General features: G+C 43.1%; 1 protein-coding gene across 1 annotated transcript; it reads right to left on the reverse strand.

Annotated features, from left to right (window-relative positions):
• Positions 1-592: 592 nt before the first annotated feature.
• Positions 593-13021, reverse strand: abhd15a (abhydrolase domain containing 15a). Its single transcript, XM_084350651.1, has 3 exons — positions 12121-13021; positions 3528-3880; positions 593-2963 (listed from the first exon to the last, which is right to left on the reverse strand). The coding sequence occupies exons 1-3, from the start codon at positions 12637-12639 to the stop codon at positions 2318-2320; spliced, it is 1518 nt and encodes a 505-aa protein (XP_084206777.1). The 5' UTR covers positions 12640-13021; the 3' UTR covers positions 593-2317.
• Positions 13022-21991: the final 8970 nt, after the last annotated feature.

Here is a 21991-nt window from a genome sequence, read left to right on the forward strand (position 1 = left end):
GTCTTTGCATCGCTTAAGGTTACTTTTATGAAAGCATTATCTTTATTAATAGTGTCATTTACACGTGTCACATGTGTGTGTGTGTCACAGGCAGTGTCTCGTACAGAACTGTGACTCTTCCTGCAGATAACGAGCGTGTATAAGAATATCCTGCACGTGTGACAGCGTCTGCGCACCCCTGTGTGTGTGTTTATGTGTATTGGCGAGGATGCGTGTTGACAGTGGGTCGGCGGGCACACATTTTGTGTGTGTCTGTGTGTACTCTGCTGTGTTCCAGCTGTCTGAGTGGATAAGACTCAGCGGGGCGGACAAGCACCGCAGTGAATGTCACACACACACACACACACATGCAGCATGGAATGGCTGCAGGGACTGTGCTAAAATAGGGAGTGTCTGTGAGTATTCACTCAGCAGGGGTTTGACAAGACCAAAGATCATAACCTCAGCGTGATGAGCTTTGAAAGCGAGGATTATTGTGAGCAAAAATCATGAGAGATAGCGACCAAGATATATTATTAATCATATTTACTTACCTGAAGTGGAAAGATAAGCGCACACAGTGTACATCCTCGGTTTGTCCATCTTGGTTCATTCAATTTAATTTTATTCTTTTGATTCCATCACATAAAATTACATATTTAACAGGTGGAGGCTTTTTATGAAACAACAGAAGACAAAAATCTGAACCTCTGCTTTATCCTGCTCAGCTGCCCTCTCGAGTGCTTCTCGTTTAAACACTTCCCACACAATATTTATTACTCTGTATCACTTTAGTTTGTATAATTTATAAGCCTAATACACAAGAATTTCCGGGGGACTCTCCTCCTCAGTACGAAACCAGCCACCGTCACATCTTCACCACCTTCACATCCTGGGCTTTAAACGACGAGAGCGGAAACCTCACAAAGCGCCTTCGGCCACAAAGCTCATTAAAATAGAACCTCATTACACAGAAGTTACTCTAAAAGGTGATTGCAATCACACATGTGGTGCTCTATTCAGGGCGTCAGGACATTTCCCCATACAGAAGAGAACATTCAGTAATAAGCACAATGAATTATCTTCAATTTGTGCAATAACCACCGGATGAGCTCATTAAACTCTTTTGACATTTAGCTCAAATTAACTTCAGATTCTGGATAATCTACTCTAGGCACACGACTTTCAACCCTCCCCAATAAATATCCTATCAGTGATACAAAGAATAACAGTAAGATGCGATAGTTAAGTGTCCAGGTTTCAAATATCCAAAACTGACCATGCAGTTGGCTAACGTGGCTGCAAACTGTGCGACATGTAGCGCTGTTTTCATTAGTGGATGAGTCCGCCTGGGAGCAAAGTATCAGGGGGACCTTTGCAACACGGAGCTTTGCTCTTGTTACATGGATGTTGCTAACTGCTGCTAACTGTAGCTGCCAGTTAGCTCAGTTTGCCATGAAGGTAGCCGTGGGGGAGTGTTGATGTTTACACCATCAACACAGGAGCTGGACTGATGCATGGAGTTCGTTTTAAAGAATGATCACAAAAGCCAGGCGAGTGGCCGGACAATGACCCAAGAGAAACAAAGAAATCAGATGGACGATTCAATTTTACAGCGGCCCTGACTAAGACTCCAGGGATGAAGAAGACCGATTCAGGTGGGGTCAGGACAGGTGTACATTTTCTGTGAGTATTTGTTTTTGTGAAGTTGGGGGTTATTTATTTTACACGTTTTGAACAACGTTACATGTGTGATGTTACACTGTGTAGAAATAATTTAATAAAATGTTCAGTCTCCTTGCTGGTGGTTCGACACATTCAGAATCGCTTTTGCCGCTTCATCTGCACCGACCCCACAGCCCAGAAATGTAATCAATTAAATATAAAATAATGAAATATCATAAACATGTGAAGATTAGTCAGCGCCTGACTTCTAGTCTCAAGTCGGGGGGAGGATGATGTATGTGTGTGTTGACAAAACAGTGAGAGAATCCTTCAGTTTTAACAGCTGGCAGTGAAGAGATTTGTATCAGTCTGTAGAAAAATATAAAGCCACCCATCTTGAGAGTTTAGTGTCAAGCGTTCAGCAGTTAAACATAACGACTGCGTGCAAGCGTGTGGACTGTCACGATCGTTTATTTGTCCTTGTGTTTTATGGCTGTGATTTATGAACACTCGAAAATATGCCATGCCCTCAGATCTTCACAGCCTCTGCACGTCTGTAGTTTTGTTTAACACTTCGCAGCCGAGTGTCACAGAGCAATCTGAGTCTTCACATCCCAAATCCAAACACTATCAGAAGGCATCAGTGTAGTCCATTAACTTCCATTAAGCTCCCTCATCGTGTATAGGACCTCTGCCAATTGTAAATGGCATGGATATTATGGGAACATGCTGGCATTCGTTTACACGTACTGACGCTGCGGTGGCGGAAAACCCTCCCGCCTGCTCCTCCACCGAGCCCCCTCCTCCTCGCGGCGAGCTGCTTCGCTCTCTCCTCTGCAGCGAAGAAGTCTGTGGTCGCCCTGAAGAATTCCAGCAGAGCTTTGTGGCTCCAGCTGACACCACTGCTCCCAACCCCGCTGCCTGGCACAGCAGCAGGGCCGACTGCACCGAACGCACCAGCGGCGCTCCCCTCGGACTGGGTGGAGAAACCACAGTGACCTCCGCGGTCAGTTAGAAGGAGGAAAAAATGTGGGTTCGTCTCAAAGAGCTCCAAGGGCACCGTGGATTGGGTGTCGCCACGGATAGGGTCATCCTGAGCGCACACGGACAGAACAGGAATAGCCACTTCGTCTACATCTCTCAGGGGTTCGTTGCGTTCCCAGTAGGCATCCCACGCACCTGAAGCACTGCTGCTAGTGCCGGGCCCGGTCGGTGCTGCAGGTCCAGTCTGACAGAACAAAGACTCCTCCAGGATACGCAAGGAGCAGCTGGAAAACAGGGCGTCTGTTTGAATGGTCTCACCCAGCGCCGTCTTGTACCTATGAATATCATTTGAGCACACACACACACACACACACACACACACACACAGAGTAAACAGAGACAACAAGAGAAAAACAGTAAATCAATTCTGAAGAGCTGCATGGGTCTCATATTCTCTTTGCGGCATTGATTTGAGAAACTTCACCTGGGTCACGATGTCTCTCAGAATCGATGACCTGACACTGAGCAGACCATCTGTTGCTACAGTAACTTGATTGTACCCTTAATTGTCTGTGCCTTTCCAGTAAATGATTGGTGAGTACCCGCATCTGTTTTTCTGACCATCCCTCGCTGTGTCTCCACTTTGGCTTACAGAAAATAATTTTCCTTGCTTCACATGCAGCAGCTTTATGAAGCTCTTCCCCAGAGTAAGCTGAAAGAAGAGAAGCTGTTTATCTCTTTCTTTTCTTTGTTTTACTTTATTAAATTAGCTTAAATGAATTCACCCAATTTCCAAAAAGATTTGTATGCACTGCAAATCTACAGCCAGAGATCTACTGTTGACCAATCTGTTGAGCTAATTCACTAGAAAGTATTCAAGTATTTCCACCCCCCCGTACCTGCTGAGACATATCTTCTGGTAGAGCACCAAAGCCCACTGCAGCGGCCAGCACAGCCCGTTCTCAAACCAGCTCTGACAGCGGAACAGAGGCGACAGGCAGACAGCCGCCGTCACATAGCTGGACGATCCACACTCCCCCAGGTAAGACAGGAGAAGGCCCGACCCGCTGCTCTCGCTCACGGCGTACAGTCTCCCCGCGGGCTGTCGGTAGCGAATGTAGCGCACGGCCTCGCGCAGGTCTGCGGGGTCTCCGAACTGCTGCAGCTTGAGGGTGGTGAGCGGGGTGCCGTTGTGGCTGCGGCGGTTGAAAACTGCCGGGAGGTAGCCATGGGACAGCGCCATTTCACACAGCTGGAGAGAGAGAGAGGGTAGACGGAAATAAATAAAAGGATGTCCAAGTCTTGATGTACATGTCTTCAAAAACGTGTTATGGGTTAGGAGCTCTTTTACATTAAATACAGACTTAAATAATTTGTTTGTCTCTCTATGATTAGGCCACATGGTGGAACTAGCGTGGCCTTGTCTCTTGGTTATGTCTTTGCATTCTCACACCTGAAAATGTACAGCGCTAGTTTTTATGGTATGGAAAAATAAATAACCAGCTGCTCCGGGAAGTGTAAACGCAGTAAAACTACAGGATTAAGTGTTGCTCCCTTTAATTGTGCTGCTTAAACACGATTAAGTGCACACAGAAATAATACAGAGTAGGTTGAAAAAGAACACATGGGAACATTTAGTCATATGACTGAATCACATGCTTATAGTTTCACCTGTTTCTGATTTAAACAGTTGAAGAGCCAACTCTTGTAGGGAGGATATTCAATATTAGGCTACTTTAGTGATACAGTGTTGCACAGATGAAGAGTTATGCATCACAAGATATATACTGCCTTCACAACGTAGCCCAAACAAGAGAACATGAGTGGCGAAACACGGCCGAAGAAGCCTTCTCTTGGTGGCATGTCTGCTTGCTTATGTTTCACAAAAATATCAAATTAACTTCCTATGTGAATGAGTTTATCTCAACTTTAGCCCATGACATGTCGAACAGCTGATCCAACAGTCCATATGTGACCATAACCATGTAAAAGACAGATATATGAGGAGTTAATCTGTAGCTATAAGGATGATGCTACTTGTCCTGGCATTTGAGGTCACTCTCTGACACTGCTGAAGCCTTATGCACAATCTCGTTGCCTGTGGTGATGTCCATGAAGAGAAAAACTTCAGTATGGAAACCTGTGACCTCATGTCTGGCAGGAAGTCTTCCCTTTTAGTCATCTACACTGTGGGGAGAAATATTGTGTGCATTTTGATACAAATGTGACAATATTCTGTGACAACAGATTCTCATAATCTGAAAAATGCTGAATATTGGATCCAAAGAAGTATACATATGTGTAAATATATGTAGAGATCACCATTCATCAAGGTTGCTGGTTCGAACCCCGGCTCCCCTGGGCGGAACTGAGCTACATGCCGAAGCATCCTTGAGCAAGATGCTGAACCCCTAAACTGCTCCTGATGTGCAGTTGGCACCTTGCAAGCTGCAAGGCAGCCTCTGCCATCAGAGGGCCCTGGATGAACTGGCGTCTCATCCAGGGGTGTACCCTGGCCTTCGCCCGGTGAGAGCTGGATTTGGCCCCAGTAGCCCCCCAACCCCCCGAAAGGGGGGATAAAAGCGGCAACACCCCGCGACCCCAATAGGGAAATAGCGGAAAGAAAATGAGATGAGATGAGACCATTCATCATTTTTATGTTTACTTTAAAGTACATTTATTGCCAGAAAATGACTACTTGAGTACATTACATTGCAGATATTCTAGATTTTTACTCAAGTACTATTCGTATGGGTGACTTTAATTTTAACCAAAGTAATATTTTAACTCAATATCTTTACTTTTAGGTACGACTTTTGGGTACTTGAGTAAACAACCTGAGTCGGAAGTCATGAACATAGGTTGTAAACTGTAGACTGTTTGCTTTATTCAGCACACAAAAACATTTTTCCACACTTTAAATGCTGTGGAGACTGAAGGAGAATGATCTATCCTTAAAGTTTAAGAACATCTGTGTGCAAAACTGCAAAATGTAGTGTTTGGCTCCATAAAACTGATGGGAATAACAAAATCAAGCCGATTTCACACAGCAGGTATCATTGAATATGTGTCTTTTAAATTTTGTAAAAGGCTCTTCTGCTCCCCCACAAGCCTTTTCATCTTTCAGGCACAAATGATTTTCATCATTTTCCCTCACCATCTTAGGCTCTCAAGGATCTGGCTCTTCAACTCTGATGGCTCCGCTGGTTATTTATTCTCTGCATGTTTACAGTAAACTGCTTACTGGCCTTGGGACTGTTATGGTGTTTTTAAGTACGAAGAGCAGACTAAATACAAAACTTCTTCTTGTACTGGAAATATAAATTCATTCACTGAATCACAGTTAGCATTGATATTATTATTATCACAGATTCTCTTGTGACAAAAAGTACTCACCAGACATTAATCATCGTAAGCCTTAGCTTCTAAACACATAAATTATATACAATAAAGAACAGGAAGTTTTGATTGAGAGCAGAGCAGAAATGACAGTTTAATATATACGTTACACTGAAAAGCTCTCCAGGCAGAGGCTGTTCCAGTCAAAGCTCTGTAAATTACCTTTAGAATAAATTATACAAATCCATTACAGTGTCTGGAAACACCAGGAGAAGATTTGCCTTCCCTCTAAATGTGCGGTGTCACTCTGCTTCATCTCAACTGAGGAGGTTTTTTTTTTTAATGCATCAGCGTTTGTGGTCACAAACACACATCCTGAGCAAATAAACTCTCAGGTTTGTATGAGTTAAATTCTGCGTACACTCTGCAGAGATGCCGGCGAGGAAGAGCTGCAGAATCACTGCATTAAATATTTACCAGCTGAGAAAGACTGCAGGAGCATTTCTGCCACTTTCTGGGCCGTCTGACTGAGACGAGGCTTTGCTTCGTCCAGATACATGACGAGGCGGTGTCGGAGCAGAACTAATACGCACATACGAACATCATTCATTGAATCTTCCTCGACTTCTTCCATAGATATCATTTACAATCATTGTGATTCAAGAGGAGCTTGTTCGAGGAGGGGGAAGAGAGCAGTTGCAAGTGAATATGAATTATTGAGTTCAGTTTCGTTTCCAAAGATTTTGAGAGACACGATCACATATATTGTAATTTAAACTGCAAATGAGAGCCGGCGCTGAGTGATGAATGTTGCAGCTGAGATTAAATTAGGTGAACTGGGTGTAAAGGGATTTTTGTGCTGCTCATGCCAGGTTTTAATACAGCAACACTGTGTAAACTTGTGGTGAGTCACTGTGTGAGTCAGCCACAATAACAGGCACAGTGAGTGCTGAGTAAGGACTGCTCACTGTTAGATACTAAACACACCTTGAGGACGGCATATAAAAGTTTTGTTAACAGTGTTATCTGGTCCGGAAACGCTCACTCTGATCTGTTATATCATTTGTCACAAAAACCTACTTTTTTGTTTTGGAAGTGAAGCAGTGACACATGACCGAGGAAGACTTTTTGGGACAGTGTGATAAATTATTAAACTGACGCAAGACAGTCGCGAGAATCAAATGTCGGCATTTTACATTTTGCAAACCACTGTTCAAGACAGAGTTTCAACATTTGCAGGAAATCACTGGATATCAAGACAATTTCCAGCTGTGTTTGTGCAGCCAAATCCAGATGTTTTTGACGAGGTTTCAGGACAATTTGTTTTTGTGCCTAAACCTTCGCAGACCATAAGCACATTTCAACGTATCAAACACACAGTTAAAAATATCCGTGGTTTACAGAAGCGCATATTTGCCGACATATTTTCTGCCGACTGCGATGACCGATGGCGACAGCTCACTTTTCCTATTTTTCTCATATCGATGACAATGAAATACAGTGACATGATCTTTTTTATGGATCATATTTGTGCAAGTTCCTGGCTGTACTTTCCTTGAAATGTTATACTGACATTGTGTGAGAGATCACAGCTACTTTGCAGAAACAGTACAAGAACCCAACAGCAGCTCGTGCAGCAGTTTCCTGCCAGAGCTGATAAACTGTCAGCTCTGTGACAAATTCCTTCAGCAGCGACTCCAGACACCGGACAGCGTGCCAGCTCTCATACACACATGCAAGAGGCAGCGTTTACTCCCCTCACCTCCTGTGCTGAGACAATGCCAAAAAAAAAATAAAGATGCCCCGAATTCAACAACATTCAATAGTGTGATCTCCATCTGCGAGTCCGCCAAACTTCAGCAGCTTCATCGGGACGTGTGACCGAACATCAAGTTAAATTAGGGATGTTATTCGATTAAAAGCCTTTTAGAGGCAACAAAGCCTCTCGTTACAATGCTCTGTCCTCTATTCAGGTCAATAGTTTGCCTAAATACTCTCCAACTGAGTGATACATGTCCAGGGAATAGATTTTCTCTAGTGAGTTGGGTATATGTAAGAGTGCAGCCAGTGTTTTACAAATAAGGGAGAATATGTTTGTTTTTGTGACAATCTTGTGGAACACGATATATTCGACTGTGCAGGCTCACCCAGCATGAAATATACATTGAATCCCTCTAATATTTTCACTGCTCTGCTGATGAGCCATGAAAGAAACATTGTTTTTAACCCTAAATACAGCTGAATAAAAAAGGCAGAGGTGGTTTCTTCTTCAGTCTTTTGCATTGAGCAAAATAATCTTTTCTTCTGTTCTTCCATCCAACATGCATGGCAGCAGTGCTGGAGAAGAGTGGTGAGTTAAAATGTGATGACACCCTGGATACAGGGTGCTGGGAAGTCTTACAAAGGCAGGCAAAATGATGGGCGTTAAAATATATTCTGCAGTTTCAAGGCAGTTTATTCCTTTAGGCTCCATTTCGAAGTGAGAAGCTTCACAACATACATTCGAAAAGGGGTGGGAAGCTGTGAATTATTAAAGACAGCGCCACAGTCTCGACATTTTCTCCATGCTATAGCTCCTGTTCCACAAGCCTCCATGAAAAGATTTCCACATGGAGGGTTTATTACATTTGTCTCATGGTAAAGCTGAAACACAATACTGGAGTTTTCTGTCCATATTCTAAGGTGAATGAGTATATACTATTGTACTGGCTGTTAAAAATGATGATACCTTTTGTCCCACGACACAGTCTGGGGCACAGGTTTACATTTTGCTGAATGTCTGAACCAAAATTTCTTCCCAATCCCCTTCTGTCCCCTCCACACACTTCAGCTGTTTTTTGAATGGTGCTGCAAACTTCAAAGCTTAAGATAAGCTCTTTACACACATAATCATTGTTCCATTTCAAAAACTGAGAGCCAACACCCCAAAAATAAAGTCCCTGTCCTGATACTAGAGTGCACTCTGCTGTGTCGACACCAAACTGTAAAATTCACAAAGAGATAAGAGTAGAGAAAACTTGATCTGAAGCTCTTTCGCACTCATTGTCATTGTTCTCTGTCAAAGCTGTGACGTAATTGCAGTAAGTATTTGATCAACGGTAGCGGCAGTAGACAGATATTGGTACATTTATGCCCTGCTGATGAAGTATTACTGCTATCATTACCACCATCAATGATCTGATCTGGACTGTTAATGGTAAAACTTTCCATGAGCGTCAAGCCTTCATCCTATCCCACAAGGAATCTGGAAAAAGCTGCTCACTCAGCAATCAGAAAGTCAAAAAGCAACGGTCTGAAAAACAATAATTTAAGTGTTGAAGTGTAAATTACACATAATGACCAGATTGTATCATACCTCCTATCTGTGAGGAATGAAAAATACTTGATCTTGTAAACGAGTGCCAAAATCATTCTGAATGAAACACTTGTGACTGTAAGTAGGTCACAAAAGTTACAGTCAAACTGCCCACAAATCAACGCGTTCTGTCAGGAAAGTGTGACGCGCGTGAATCATATGAGGCGAGACGGCTGCAACATCTGGATGTCTGCTTCCAGGAACGTTCATGGCCTTTCATCGACACGCCGCTCTGAAGGGCGATCACAGGCCGCTGAAGATGGGACTCATTCCTGCATGTCCTAACACAGCTTCATCATTTGCGCGACGTCTTTTTGATGTTGAGGATAAAAGGTTGGAAGCGATCAGGAGATATGATTAATAGGGGTGTAACTATTCTCCAAATCCACAATTTGATTTTATTTAAATATTGTTTTGCAGCGCTGACAGTTACGCCATTGTTCAACTACTGCATCTGGATTTGCAAAGATCAACAGATCGTTGGTTTTATGCCATTCTCCTTTAAAGCAACACTACGTAGATGCATCTGAATCATGGCAGACTGCACGAAACAAAGGAGCATGAGACAAACTGAAGGTAAAAATATGAATGATTAAAGAAGAGATGGCTCATTCATAAATTCATGAGCTCCTGAAATGTGCTGTGTACACTTCAAAAAGAGTCTACATCCCCCTCTGTTTCCTCTCTGTGTCACAGATAGAGAACCGTGTGTGTGTGTGCCCACGCAAACACAAGCTCTTTTTTATCTCTTCCTCACACACACACACACACACACACACACACACACACACACACTGGGTTATACACAGTGAATCTCAGCTGTGACAGGAGCAATCTTAATTGGTGTATATCCCTTGTGGTGCCTCAGCCTCCAGCCCTCCCAAGCGTAACTGGCTGACAGCTTCACAAATACTCTCTACTCTGATGACGCATGATGCACAGATCTGTCTCAATATGACAATTATAAAAATGTTTTTTTGGTGGGGGGGGGGACTTGAAGTCACCACATATTTATAATGTTTCAACACTGTCTTCCCTCTATTTTTGCCTTCTTCTCCTCTCTTCTGTCATCCTCTGGAGTTATTCACCCCCAGATTTATGTCAAACACATTCGGTTTTGTTAGACTTCTTGCAGAGTTGTGACTTCTGACATGTTGCTGACAGTAAGCCTGTGACGGATTTCCACACAGAGCTATTAGTATGAAATGAAATGAGCTAGGACGATGCCAGGTGCCCAGAGCTCTGCGAGAGCCAACGGGCATTCATGTGGAGCCGCGCTGCACTTCCCCAGGCCCCTCGAGTCAAGCGATGCTTTGTAATCCCTCACTCAATTACCTCAGTCAGTGTATTGAAAGAGCAGTTGAAAGGCTGGTGTTGCCTCCGCATCTGCTCTTTTTTTTTTTTTTAACTGCTCTGCTTTTTTCTTCAAACTGAGCTTGGCATGCCTTAAGCCAACACGATTGAATTTGCCCAAATGGCTATTGTTGATTTGCATTGGCATCTTCCCACGTCTCTCTTAAATTATTGAATGTCTGGCTTCTATTTTGACTCGTTGAATACTTGCAAATACTGTGCGTGCATTAAATATGTATCTTTTTGCTTCGCTCTTCTACCCTCTGAATTTGAAAGTGATGTATTTCAGATCGAGAGGTACAGTCCTCAAGGTAACCATGTGTACCCTTTGAGGGCCAGAGTGGTACATACATGTACCAGTGTTTCTAAATGTAACCTTTTTAAAAAGGTCAATTTTGTCACCTTAAATTAAGATACAAAATTGCCACCAGAGGTACAAGACGGGGCTCTTTAAGGTGCCCCAGTAACACGCTGATGTGCCCCTGAAGCTACAATTATAAACCTTCTTTTCTGACGATGAACGAGAGGACACAATACCCTCTCAAGCTGTTTTATGCTGTGACACAGATTAGAGGCACAGAGCAGGAAGGTTCAGGAAACAAAGACCATGGTTAATGAAATGGATACAAATGAGTTTCTGTGAGTATGTCATGATACAGAAACAACATGATGCCGTCAGTGTCTACACACATGATAGAAACTACTGTTTCAAACCTCAATAAAGGTTGTTTGGTTTGTGGATTAGCTTAGTTTATCTCTTTGGTATATTTAAGGACTTAACCTACTGTTTTTATTATGAACCTCTGTAGGGGTGCATCTAATTGACAATCTTAATTGTCAATTAGCCTAATCCGTTATGTCCTTAGTTAATCAATAGTTGTCCATGAAAGTACAAACAAAAGGTCAATTATTATTTCCCAATTCCCAACATGATGTCTGGAAATGTCTTGTTTCGTCCACAACCAAAAAAGATTTAGTTTGCTGTCGTAGAAGAGTAAAGAAACCAGACAATAATCTCATTTTAGAAGCTGGAATCAAAGAAACATGGCTTTTTTTTTTCTTGCTTAAAAAATCATTATCAAAATAGCTGCCAATTAATTTAATAAATGACAGCTAATCGATCAATCATGGCAGCTCTAAACTTTTACATTTTGTGTGACTTCCTGTTCAGTTTCTTCATGAAAATGACTCATATATGGTTCAAGGTGCACTATGTAGTATAATAATATAATATATAATATTTACAATATTAACAAGGTAATAATACCTTTGAGACCAGAAAGGTCCAACACATATAAACAAAGTTCAACAGTATGAAATATTGTCATGAAAAAAAGAGAAAGATCTTTCTCTTCTAAATCAAAATCCCCAAAACTACATACTGCACCTTTAATCAAGTACCACCTCTACAAATTGATTATTTGATCGAGGCACGCACAGATTACCTTCAACACATTTCTGGTGATCTTCCCAAAAGAGTTGGGGATGATGAGCAGCACGGGACTGGTGGAGTGACTGGAGGTCCTGCGTCTCTTCTGGTAGGATGGCACTGCCCAGTCCAAGGCCACCAGTCCGTCATCGCTCAGCTGCAGGTTGTCCCGCACAAACTGGACCGGGCTGTCGTACGGCCAGCACGCCTCGTACACGCTTTGCAGGAAGGCGCTCGCCCTCCACGTCCAGCCGACGCACGGAGAGTAATTGCTGAAAGTCCTGCAGTGCTTCAGGAGATAGTTGGCCAGCGCGGACGGTTTGCAGATGAGCGCCACGGTGCGAGCTTTAACATCACCGGTCCCGGCACCCGCACAGGCCGGCTGGACACCGTCGATGTCCTTCGCTGCCTGTTGCGAAATCCCCAGTCCCTGAAGGAGCGCATCCGTCTGGTTCTCGGTGCCAAAATATTTTGAACCTGGCCATATTAAGACCACCAGGATCACAAAGCACAGAGCCGCCAGCCATTCCAGCATTGGCACGGTTGGGGAGAGCGAGGCGAGCACGGCGCGGAGGCTTTTCCACACCTTAATCTGAAAGTTGATGATTATACATTCACGCTACAGAAAATAGTCCACGGAAACATGCCTACATAGAGCCGATCTTTTGTCCTGAACTGATGCTCAGCTCGGTGAAGTTTGGTGCTCCCCTCCGGTGCCAAGGCGCACCAGTCAGTCCCCTCGTCGTTGTAGGCGTGCTCGCTCAGTTACGCGTTTTTATTGTTCTAGCTCATTCCAGACCTGACTTCATCTTTCCATTTTTGCAGGCACTTTATAAAAAAAATGAAGTGTAGATCCCGTCCGTGTGTCATGCGTCCAGCTTCAGCTGGTGCAGAAAGCGAGGCTGTGCAGGACTGCGCTCGGCCGGTGCCTCCACTCAACAGCTGGGAGAGCGCAGGAACTGCCCGAGAGCAGGCTGGAGGCAGGAAACGCCTCCCATCATGCCCAACCCCCCCAAGAGTGAGCAGGTACCCCGTGATGATCTCTGGTGTTAATAGACTTCCCCTTAAATTACTTTCCGTACACCCAGTGCAGCATCCTGAGCGTTTATTCTCTCTGCAGCTTTGCCATTAGTCTCCCTCTCTGTCACCAGAAGCGTAGTATCACATCTGTGTGAATTCCTTAAATAATAATTGGCAATAATACATTTGGCAACATGTGCACACTGAGACCGATCATGGTTCCAAATTACTAAAGGGTGAGAGACAGTGACCTGCAATGAGCTTCAGAGGTAAAGCAATGTAACCTGTAAGGTAGCTTTTTGTTATGTAACTAAACAACTTCAGGTTTTGCTCAGTTTTGTAACTAAGTTGGAGGAAATGGTGAAAGTAGGCCAATGTGGCTCGGACCACAGACTGTGATGCACAGCGGCGCTGCAGACATCCAGTTTGTGCAGGCTTATAACGTTTATGTAATGTGATAACCTCCTCTCTGCTATCTTCCTCGCCCCCACTTCTCTTTATATCATCTGAGGCTCAAACAGAAGAAAACAGAGATTGTCGTCTACATAGGTGTCTCCCTCTCCTTGGAATTTAAAGGGTTACTTCACCAATTTTACACATATTAGTGTGTTTGCAGGTCTAGGGGAGCACTACTATGTACAAAAAGAAAAAAAAGAAAAGAAGTATAAATGCTTTCGTGGCTCCACAGGAAGCTGCATGTAGTCTGATGAATCTCCTCCAGTGATGTCACTCAGTGGCTAAGTTGCATTGTGGGTAATATAGGCATCAAGTTTTGAAAATGAAGGAGAATGCGTGGAATAAAAAAGGTGATACCTCTGCTTCTGATGTATTGATTTCTCCGCATAGTGAGTTCAGCAGTGTTACAGGAGTGTAATGTAGACCAGTGGACTGCTTTTCAAAGCCTGGTGCCTACATTACCCACAATGCAACTTAGCCACTGAATGACATCACTGGAGACAATTTATCAGCAGCTTCCTCCGGAGTCACAAAAGACTTTATTATGTTCACATATGCATCAGAACGCCCTGGTACCTGTAAACACACTTTAATGTAGAAAATTGGTGGAATTACCCTTTTAAAAGAGTAGTGTGGCTCCTTTAAGGGATAGACCAAATCACAGTGTTTGTTTACAGTAACGGCTTGTAGAAAACCCCCACATCACCCATAACCGTACATACAATTCCACACATTCTTCTTCCTTCTTAAAACTTGACGCCTACAATACCCACAATGCAACTTAACCACTGAGTGACATCACTGGAGGCATTTTATCAGAAGCCTCCTTCCTCCTGAACCACAAAAGGCTTTATACCAATTTTTTTCACATATGTAGTAGTACTCCCCAAGACCTGCAAACACACTTTGAAAATTGGTGGATTACCCTTTAAGCAGCAGGCTTAAAAAAACATTTTCCCTCCCTTTTAATCACATTATTGTCAGCTTCACATTCTGGTGCACAAGTGTCCACGTGTTGAAGCCATATTTGTTATTTTACATGATTCAAAGATTCATGGAATATTTAATTCAGTCACAAAAACACTACAAAAGGTTGATAGATTTCATGGAAAGCTGGAGCGTTTCCATCTGTTTTTGAGAGACATGTTGTTTGGTACACTCAATTAACCGATGCCATCAAAACAAAGCTCTGGAGTGAGCTGAACATAAATTGGATGCGGTGTGGACCAGTGGTGTGCACAAGCGAGAGAAAAACAAACCCGGACGGAAAGTGACAAGACAGTAGATCATTGTGTATTTGCTCCAATTCTGCCATGCCATTCCTGTGGATGAGCCACCGGAAAATGAAAACAAATGGCAAAACAGGAGATGCCCAGCCAGCGAGCAGAGAATAAAGACAAATGAGTGGATGGAAGGATCTCGGTATCACCTCAGATACACTTTAGACGCCGGAGCAGAATTGCTTCCAGCTGGTGCACCGGAGAGCCAGGTGGGGGGAAGTTGTATTATGGTAATTTAGTCAGTATGCAGTCCCAGACACTGATCATGAGACACTTCCCTTTTTGTGTGTGATAACCATCTCTGTTGTTGCAGCCCTATGAAATGATACTCTCTCACTGTGTAACCTTAGGAGCTCTGCAGTGCTCTATAAAACAGTTGTCCGGACACTAAAATGTTATTTTTGTCTACTTAATTCAATTTCCTGCAAGTCTGGAAAACTTTTATTCCCTATAAAAGAGGTTTTTTTTCAAATGTTCTGAAAATAACAATATTAGTGAAATTAGCTGCATGGCTAATAAAATTACATGTCTGGTTGAGACAGTATCACATGCACAAGGGAGCGAAAGATCAGCAAAAACATCCTCCGGCTCAAGAAGTTCAATGATAACCCCTGTTGTTCTTGTACGATAAAGGTTGAGAGTCTGCAGTTAGTTGGAGCTCCTGGTGGAGCTGGATTTTCTTTTATAGTTATCATCTTATTGGCCTTGACATGATCAGATTTTAGTCAAATCTAGACATCGATGAAAGCACCACTGAAGCAGGCATTGTCACGCTGAGATTAAAGGTGGACCCAAATGCAGGAGACGGCAGATCAGTTGCAGGACTTTATTTTCAAAATGAACATCAAGAAAAGGTAACCAAACTGAAAAGAATAGCAAGAACAGGCAAACACAACAAACAACTCAACAAAGACTGAACTAATGCCTGGACTTAAATGCAAACTAAACCAATGAGGGAATGAGGTGCAGGTACCTGTACCCTAGGAATAGCAAGAGGAAAACTGTTGAAGCCATTCAGTGATTTTGTTCTCCTTGTTCTCCTTACATGTAGGCTGCATAATATTTTCAATAAATATTAAATATATAAATAGTTTCTAGATAACCCAAAATACTAAAATGCAGGTACATTTCAGAAGCCAATGGCAAAGAAAAGGCAATACTCACTCTATTAGCATCAAAATATACTTTAAGTACACATTATGCAGAATGGGCAGTTTTCAGAGTGGCTTTAATTAGCCTATTGATGCACGATGTCTCAGCATCAGTAATGTTAGGGCTGTTAAGGCGGGGCCAGTCTCAACTACACACTGCTGGGTCGCTTAATCCGTAATAATACATATTTATTAGTTGATATTTTATATTAATATCTGAATCTGTAAAGTAACTAGGAACTTACGTTTTTAATAAAACAAGTACAAAATTCTCTCACGAATTGTAATGGAGAAGAAAGTAAACATAAAATGTATTACTCAAGTAAAAGTATCCCAAAATTGTAAAGAGTAAATGTACTTAGTTACTTTCCACCACACACACACACACACACACACACACACACACACACACACACACACACATTAAAAAGAGTATAGTCCCATTCTAGAACGTGGCTTTGATCTTTAGTCAAAGAGATATCAAAGCAGTATTCCTTTAATGTGTCATGGAGTGTGATCTGAAAAGTTTAAAGTTGCTCTGGCAGAACAATTCACACACACTTTTCTCGAAATCGACCAGACTTGAGAGGACTTTCGCACGAACAGAAGAGCGGATTTTCCCATCGGATTCAGACAAAGTTCTCGTCATCATGCTGGCATTAGGTTTAGTTTTGGGTGCTTTGGTTACTAAAGGTGCCAGAAAAGTGTTTAATTACTTTGCAGAAGGGGAGGAGTGTGGACATGAGGAGAACATCCCAGAACCTACTAAGCCCACTAAGCAGGGTATTGATTCAACATCTGGCATCACTGCATCAGTGCCATGTGTTGAAAGAAAGGCAAAGACAAGCAAAGTGGAAGTTGAAGAAAGGCGTTTAAAGAAGTCGGACACTGCCAATTTAAAAATCCGTCAGCGGGGCAAAGAACCGCAGATGACCAAAAAGGACAACAACTTGGCAGCAGTCACGAACAGCGGCGCCGCGGCCGAGCAGCCGCAGATCCAAAGCAAAGGGGATGTTGAAGAAAGGCGTTTAAAGAAGTCGGACACTGCCAATTTAAAAATCCGTCAGCGGGGCAAAGAACCGCAGATGACCAAAAAGGACAACAGCTTGGCAGCAGTCACGAATAGCGGTGCCGTGGCCGAGCAGCCGCAGAGCCCTCTGACACAGTGGCAGGACGAGAGGACCGCTCTCCAGAACACCATCAAAAGACTCCAGCAAACACTGACGGAGAAGAAGCAGGAGTGGTCCGAGAAAGAGCAAAAAATGCACTCACGGACAGAAGAACTCGAGAGCACAATAAATGAGCTGCTTGGGACAATGTCCAAGAAGAAGAAGAAAGGCTTGACGGCCAAACTTTTCAAAAGCTCTGGTTGCAAATGAAGGCCAGAACTTCAGGACAGCATTCTCGAAGGCTCACCTGCGATATGACACTTACTTTTTGCTTGCTTGCCCTTTAACAACATTACCAACATTGTTGATTCGGTTCACCTGTCAGTTGTCTTGATAACTGACAGGTGAACCGAATATTGTTATGTTGAGGCTTTCTGCAGACCCAAATTCAGAGAACGGAGACGGTACTTGTCAGGTGGCAAAAGGGGAGTTTGGCTGGCACGGCGGGAGCATGCCTATGTTCCCTCAGCCCTATGTTCCTACCCTAACCACTTCCTCTTCCCTAACCCTAACCCTTCCCCTTCCCCTTCCCTAAACCCAACCCTTCCCTTTCTTTAACCCTAACCCTAACCTCTTCCCCTTCCCTAACCCAAAAAGTGTGGGAACATAGGGCTGTGGGACCATTGGGCTGTGGGAACATAGGCATGACCCCGGCGCGGGCAGCCAGCCAAACTCTGAAACTCTGAAAACTCTGAAAACTGGTGTGCTGTAATGAGGAAAAAGTCAACAGATAGAAGTAATGTAAGTGAAGTTAAAGCTGCAAGCGAGAACCCAGCATATCTCAAGTTGCTAAAAGCAGTCGTTAAGAAATCTTTAGTTGCTTCATCATCAACAACTGGGTCCTCAGCACGGAGGAAAGAAGAAGCAGAGCATGAGGCCTTGTTGGTGCGTTCAGCAGCTTTATAAAAGAAGCAAGCGCTGGAGACTGAAAAGCTGCAGCTGAAAGCTAAAATGGAACAGCTTGAACTTGATACAGCTATTGCAGTCTAACGTCTAACGCAAAGCTCAAGGTGTTTAAGGAATATGATAGGGTGACCAAACGTCCTGTTTTCCCAGGACATGTCCTGTTTTCACGTCCTGTCCTGGCCGTCCCGGGAGTTTTTTTATAAAGTGGTGAAATGTCCTGGTTTTCATTGTTTTTCATTGGGCCATTACATTGACGCTGCATGGGACGTAATCCCTGAGAGGCTGCTACATTTACACTCACAACGAGCGAGCCGACAGCCATAGCACTACTGCCTGCATCATCATGCCGAAGCGTAAATGCACATTTAACGATGAGCTACAAAAGAAATTCCCCACTTACTGTCCCGGTCGGGACAAGTGGGAGGCTTCGTGCACCGTGTGCAAACCCAGTACATATGTTTCGGTGTCCAATGGGGGTGCCAGGGACCTCAAAGCCCACATGGACACCGAACAAAATTAAAAAAAAAGTGTGCGAGGTGAGTGTAGTAGTTGGATTGCTATTATAGCAGAGGTATTTTTCAGTTATTTATTATTATTTATTTTTCTAATACAGAAGAGACATTATTTCTATCATTATTTCATTCATTGTTTTTGAAACTTATAATAAAACCTCAGTAACCTCTGAGAAGCATGTCTGAATGTGTGTCTTTGGTTATAGATAGTATTTTGTTTGTAATATATCCATTTTCTATCCATACAGAGGAGGCATACTTTAAATGTATGTTCATTTTAAGGCATCTTTGAGTACATTTTGAGTATCATATCTTGTTGCTGGGCCGAGTGTCCTGGTTTTTGGTAATCAAAATATGGTCACCCTAGAATATGACTATTAAAGGAAGTACTCATAATGATGTACCACGGATGCGCTCACAAAGTAGACCTCAAGGAGAGAGTGATGGTGCTTTGCTGACCTCAAATGCTGCTGCAGGAGGACAAGAATCATATGTTCCTGGTTTGTTGGCACAGTCTTCACCAGACACACAACAAGATGAACCTCGTAGCCATAGACACACTCAGGTAACAAGCACTGAAGAGGACTGTTTGAAGTTTTGAAGCTATTGCTGAGATGCTTTTAAAGCAACAGACCAGGTCCTATCCGCCTTAATAAAGCTGCAATGCCACAAGAGGCTAAACACCCATAGCCAACCTCATACTGCAACACATCCACCAAGAAGTTGGACGTTGTGGTCGCAACTATATGTTGGCAGTACTGCGAGAAAAATATTGGATCCCTCAACCTAATTCAGCTGTAAGGACGATTATTTCAAAGTGCATTGTGTGCAGAAGGCTCAGTGCTAAAGCTGGAAGACAATAGATGGCCAACTTGCCTGAAGACAGGCAGCTACCTGATCAGCCACCCTTTACCAACGTGGGGGTTGACTTCTTCGGGCCATTTGAGATTAAACGTGGAAGGAGCCTTGTTAAACGATATGGTGTGATTTTCACTTGTCTCACAGTAAGAGCTGTGCACATTGAGATTGCTCACAGCCTGGATACACATTCCTGCTTCAACGCCATACGCAGGTTTATATGCAGAAGAGGACAAGTAAAAATGATACATTCAGACAACGGAACAAACTTTGTTGCAGCGGAAAAGGAACTGCATTTCCGACATTACCAGATTCCAGTAGTACAGTGAGACGAGTCAGCGTACAGACTAAGACTAACGTACTAACGTACTGCCTGCTGAGCCATATTGATACTTGTAAAGGTTTAGCAGTTTTTCTTTAAAACATTTTGTAATGCTCCTTTAAGTATACAGGTGATGACATCACCACCCCCTAAGCAGACTAGGTTAAGCAGCCCAAGGAGCTTCACAGTTTTTGACCATACAATAGAGAAGAATCTCTCTTTGTTTTTACTTTTTTAGTAAAGTTTTACCTGAACAGAAGTAACTGCCTCCAAAGAATCAGTTGTTTTATCCTTTTACCCTTTAAATAAAATGCCAATTTTGATAGTGTCCCATTTTGCCAGAGAAATCCATTTTTAAACTGGATCCAATATAATTATTCTTCAATATGGGAGCTAGCTTGCTGAAAAAAAGTTATGATGAGCTGTTTTTGCGTTTTTGCAAGACAGCTTCTTAGAGAATATTACCACAACAATAAATGCTCTAGCTAGCTGACACAGTCTGTGTTCAGACACAGATGATTTCAAAAAAGGTCACAGGAGATACAGAAACATGTGGAAAATATAATAATTCACTTTGCATTGATGGAAAGAGATGAAGAGGAAAAAGGTCAACACATCAACGTGAACTTTGGGACCAGATAACAAAAGTGACTAGATTAAAAAAGGTTTGCACTGACTGTAGGGTGGGTGGACGTTATAACTGGGGACAACCTGGTCAAAGACCCTTGTCAATGTGAAAGGCCTCAGGAAAATTGTCACAAAGTTTGTCTCAAAAACAAACAGGGACTGCTGTCCTGTGTTTGAAGACCCTGACCCTCATCGTTAGGTTTGTTTACAACTGAAAAAAGCACACAAAGAAATGGTTGGTAGGACGGATAGATGATGGAGACAAAAGAGGCTAGTCATGGTGGACATTCAAAGACTTTTAGGTTGGTTAATCCATGTTTAAGATAACAAAATCTGTAGGGGGAACATGCAGCCCTGAAGTATTTTGTAACATGTGGACTTCCTGTTTCCTCTATTAGAGGGAATCGGCCATCAAGTGAGAGGAAAGACAAACAGATAACATACACACATCATCATCTTTCGGAGTTGACAAGGTTCATTGTATTCACACACACACACACACACACACACACACACACACACACACTCTCTCACACGCATGCGTGCACGCTCGCACACACACGCACGCACGCACGCACGCACGCACGCCTCTCTAATCCCCAATCAAACATTGTGCTTTGACATGCAGAATCTGGAGTCTTTCCCCAGAGTGCTGACCGAATTGGAAATACACTGGGCCCAAATGGAGACGTGGCCTAGAGATCACACTTCTCTCACGAGATGTTTAATGAATGAAGTCTCCTGGCTGCCATTCTGCTGAAATGTACAGATTTTCACTGCTGCAGAGTTGGTACAACCAGTGTAAAGAAGCAAACAACACGTTTTATTGTGACAGGGTGAAGCCAAAATCAAAATCCCCATCTTCTTAAATATGCTCATCCACTATCTATATCGATACCACTCATGTCTATAAGCTGTACATGAAGCTGTACAGCCAGCAGCTGTTAGCATAGCTTAGCATAAAGACTGGAAACAGGAAAAGGAATTAGCCTGGCTCCGTTCAAGGGTAACAAAGTCTACCAGCACCTCTGCAGCTCACAACCAAAATAAAAGACGTCCTCTTCTCCAGTGCCTGTTTTTGGGAAAAAGACTAGTTCTTGGAAAAGTTTCCTCCAGATACTTTTAGTCCAGTCCAGTCCCCCTTGAAGCCATCCCTGAATTATTCCCATTGAAGTGGAATTCCCACATTTGTGCAGCTTGTGTGTCAGTCACATGGTTTACTGTCAGGCTCCAGACAGTGGTAAGAATGATTTTCTCTAGCTGATAGTATTTTTTAGACAGCTTGAATGATGATTTGATTCAGACACTTTCAACTTGTGTTAAGGCCGTCTCACTCAAAAGGATATAATCACCCATAACGTAATGAGTATAGTAATAGGCATATTTTATTACATTTGGAAAGAGCTAGCTGCTTCCAGCGTCTTTATGATAAGCTGCTAACCGGCTGCTGCTACATATTTATCTTCAGCAACATATTTACAGCTTCTGTAAGCGTTGTTGCCATTTTAGCTAACCCCTTGGCCATTTTGCAGTCAGCATTCCCCTCCATCCTCCATGGATACCAGGCAGAGGCTGGAGAGACATGG

Source organism: Pagrus pagrus (assembly GCF_965226575.1).
Source record: "Pagrus pagrus genome assembly, chromosome: 4".
Taxonomy (NCBI): domain Eukaryota; kingdom Metazoa; phylum Chordata; class Actinopteri; order Spariformes; family Sparidae; genus Pagrus; species Pagrus pagrus.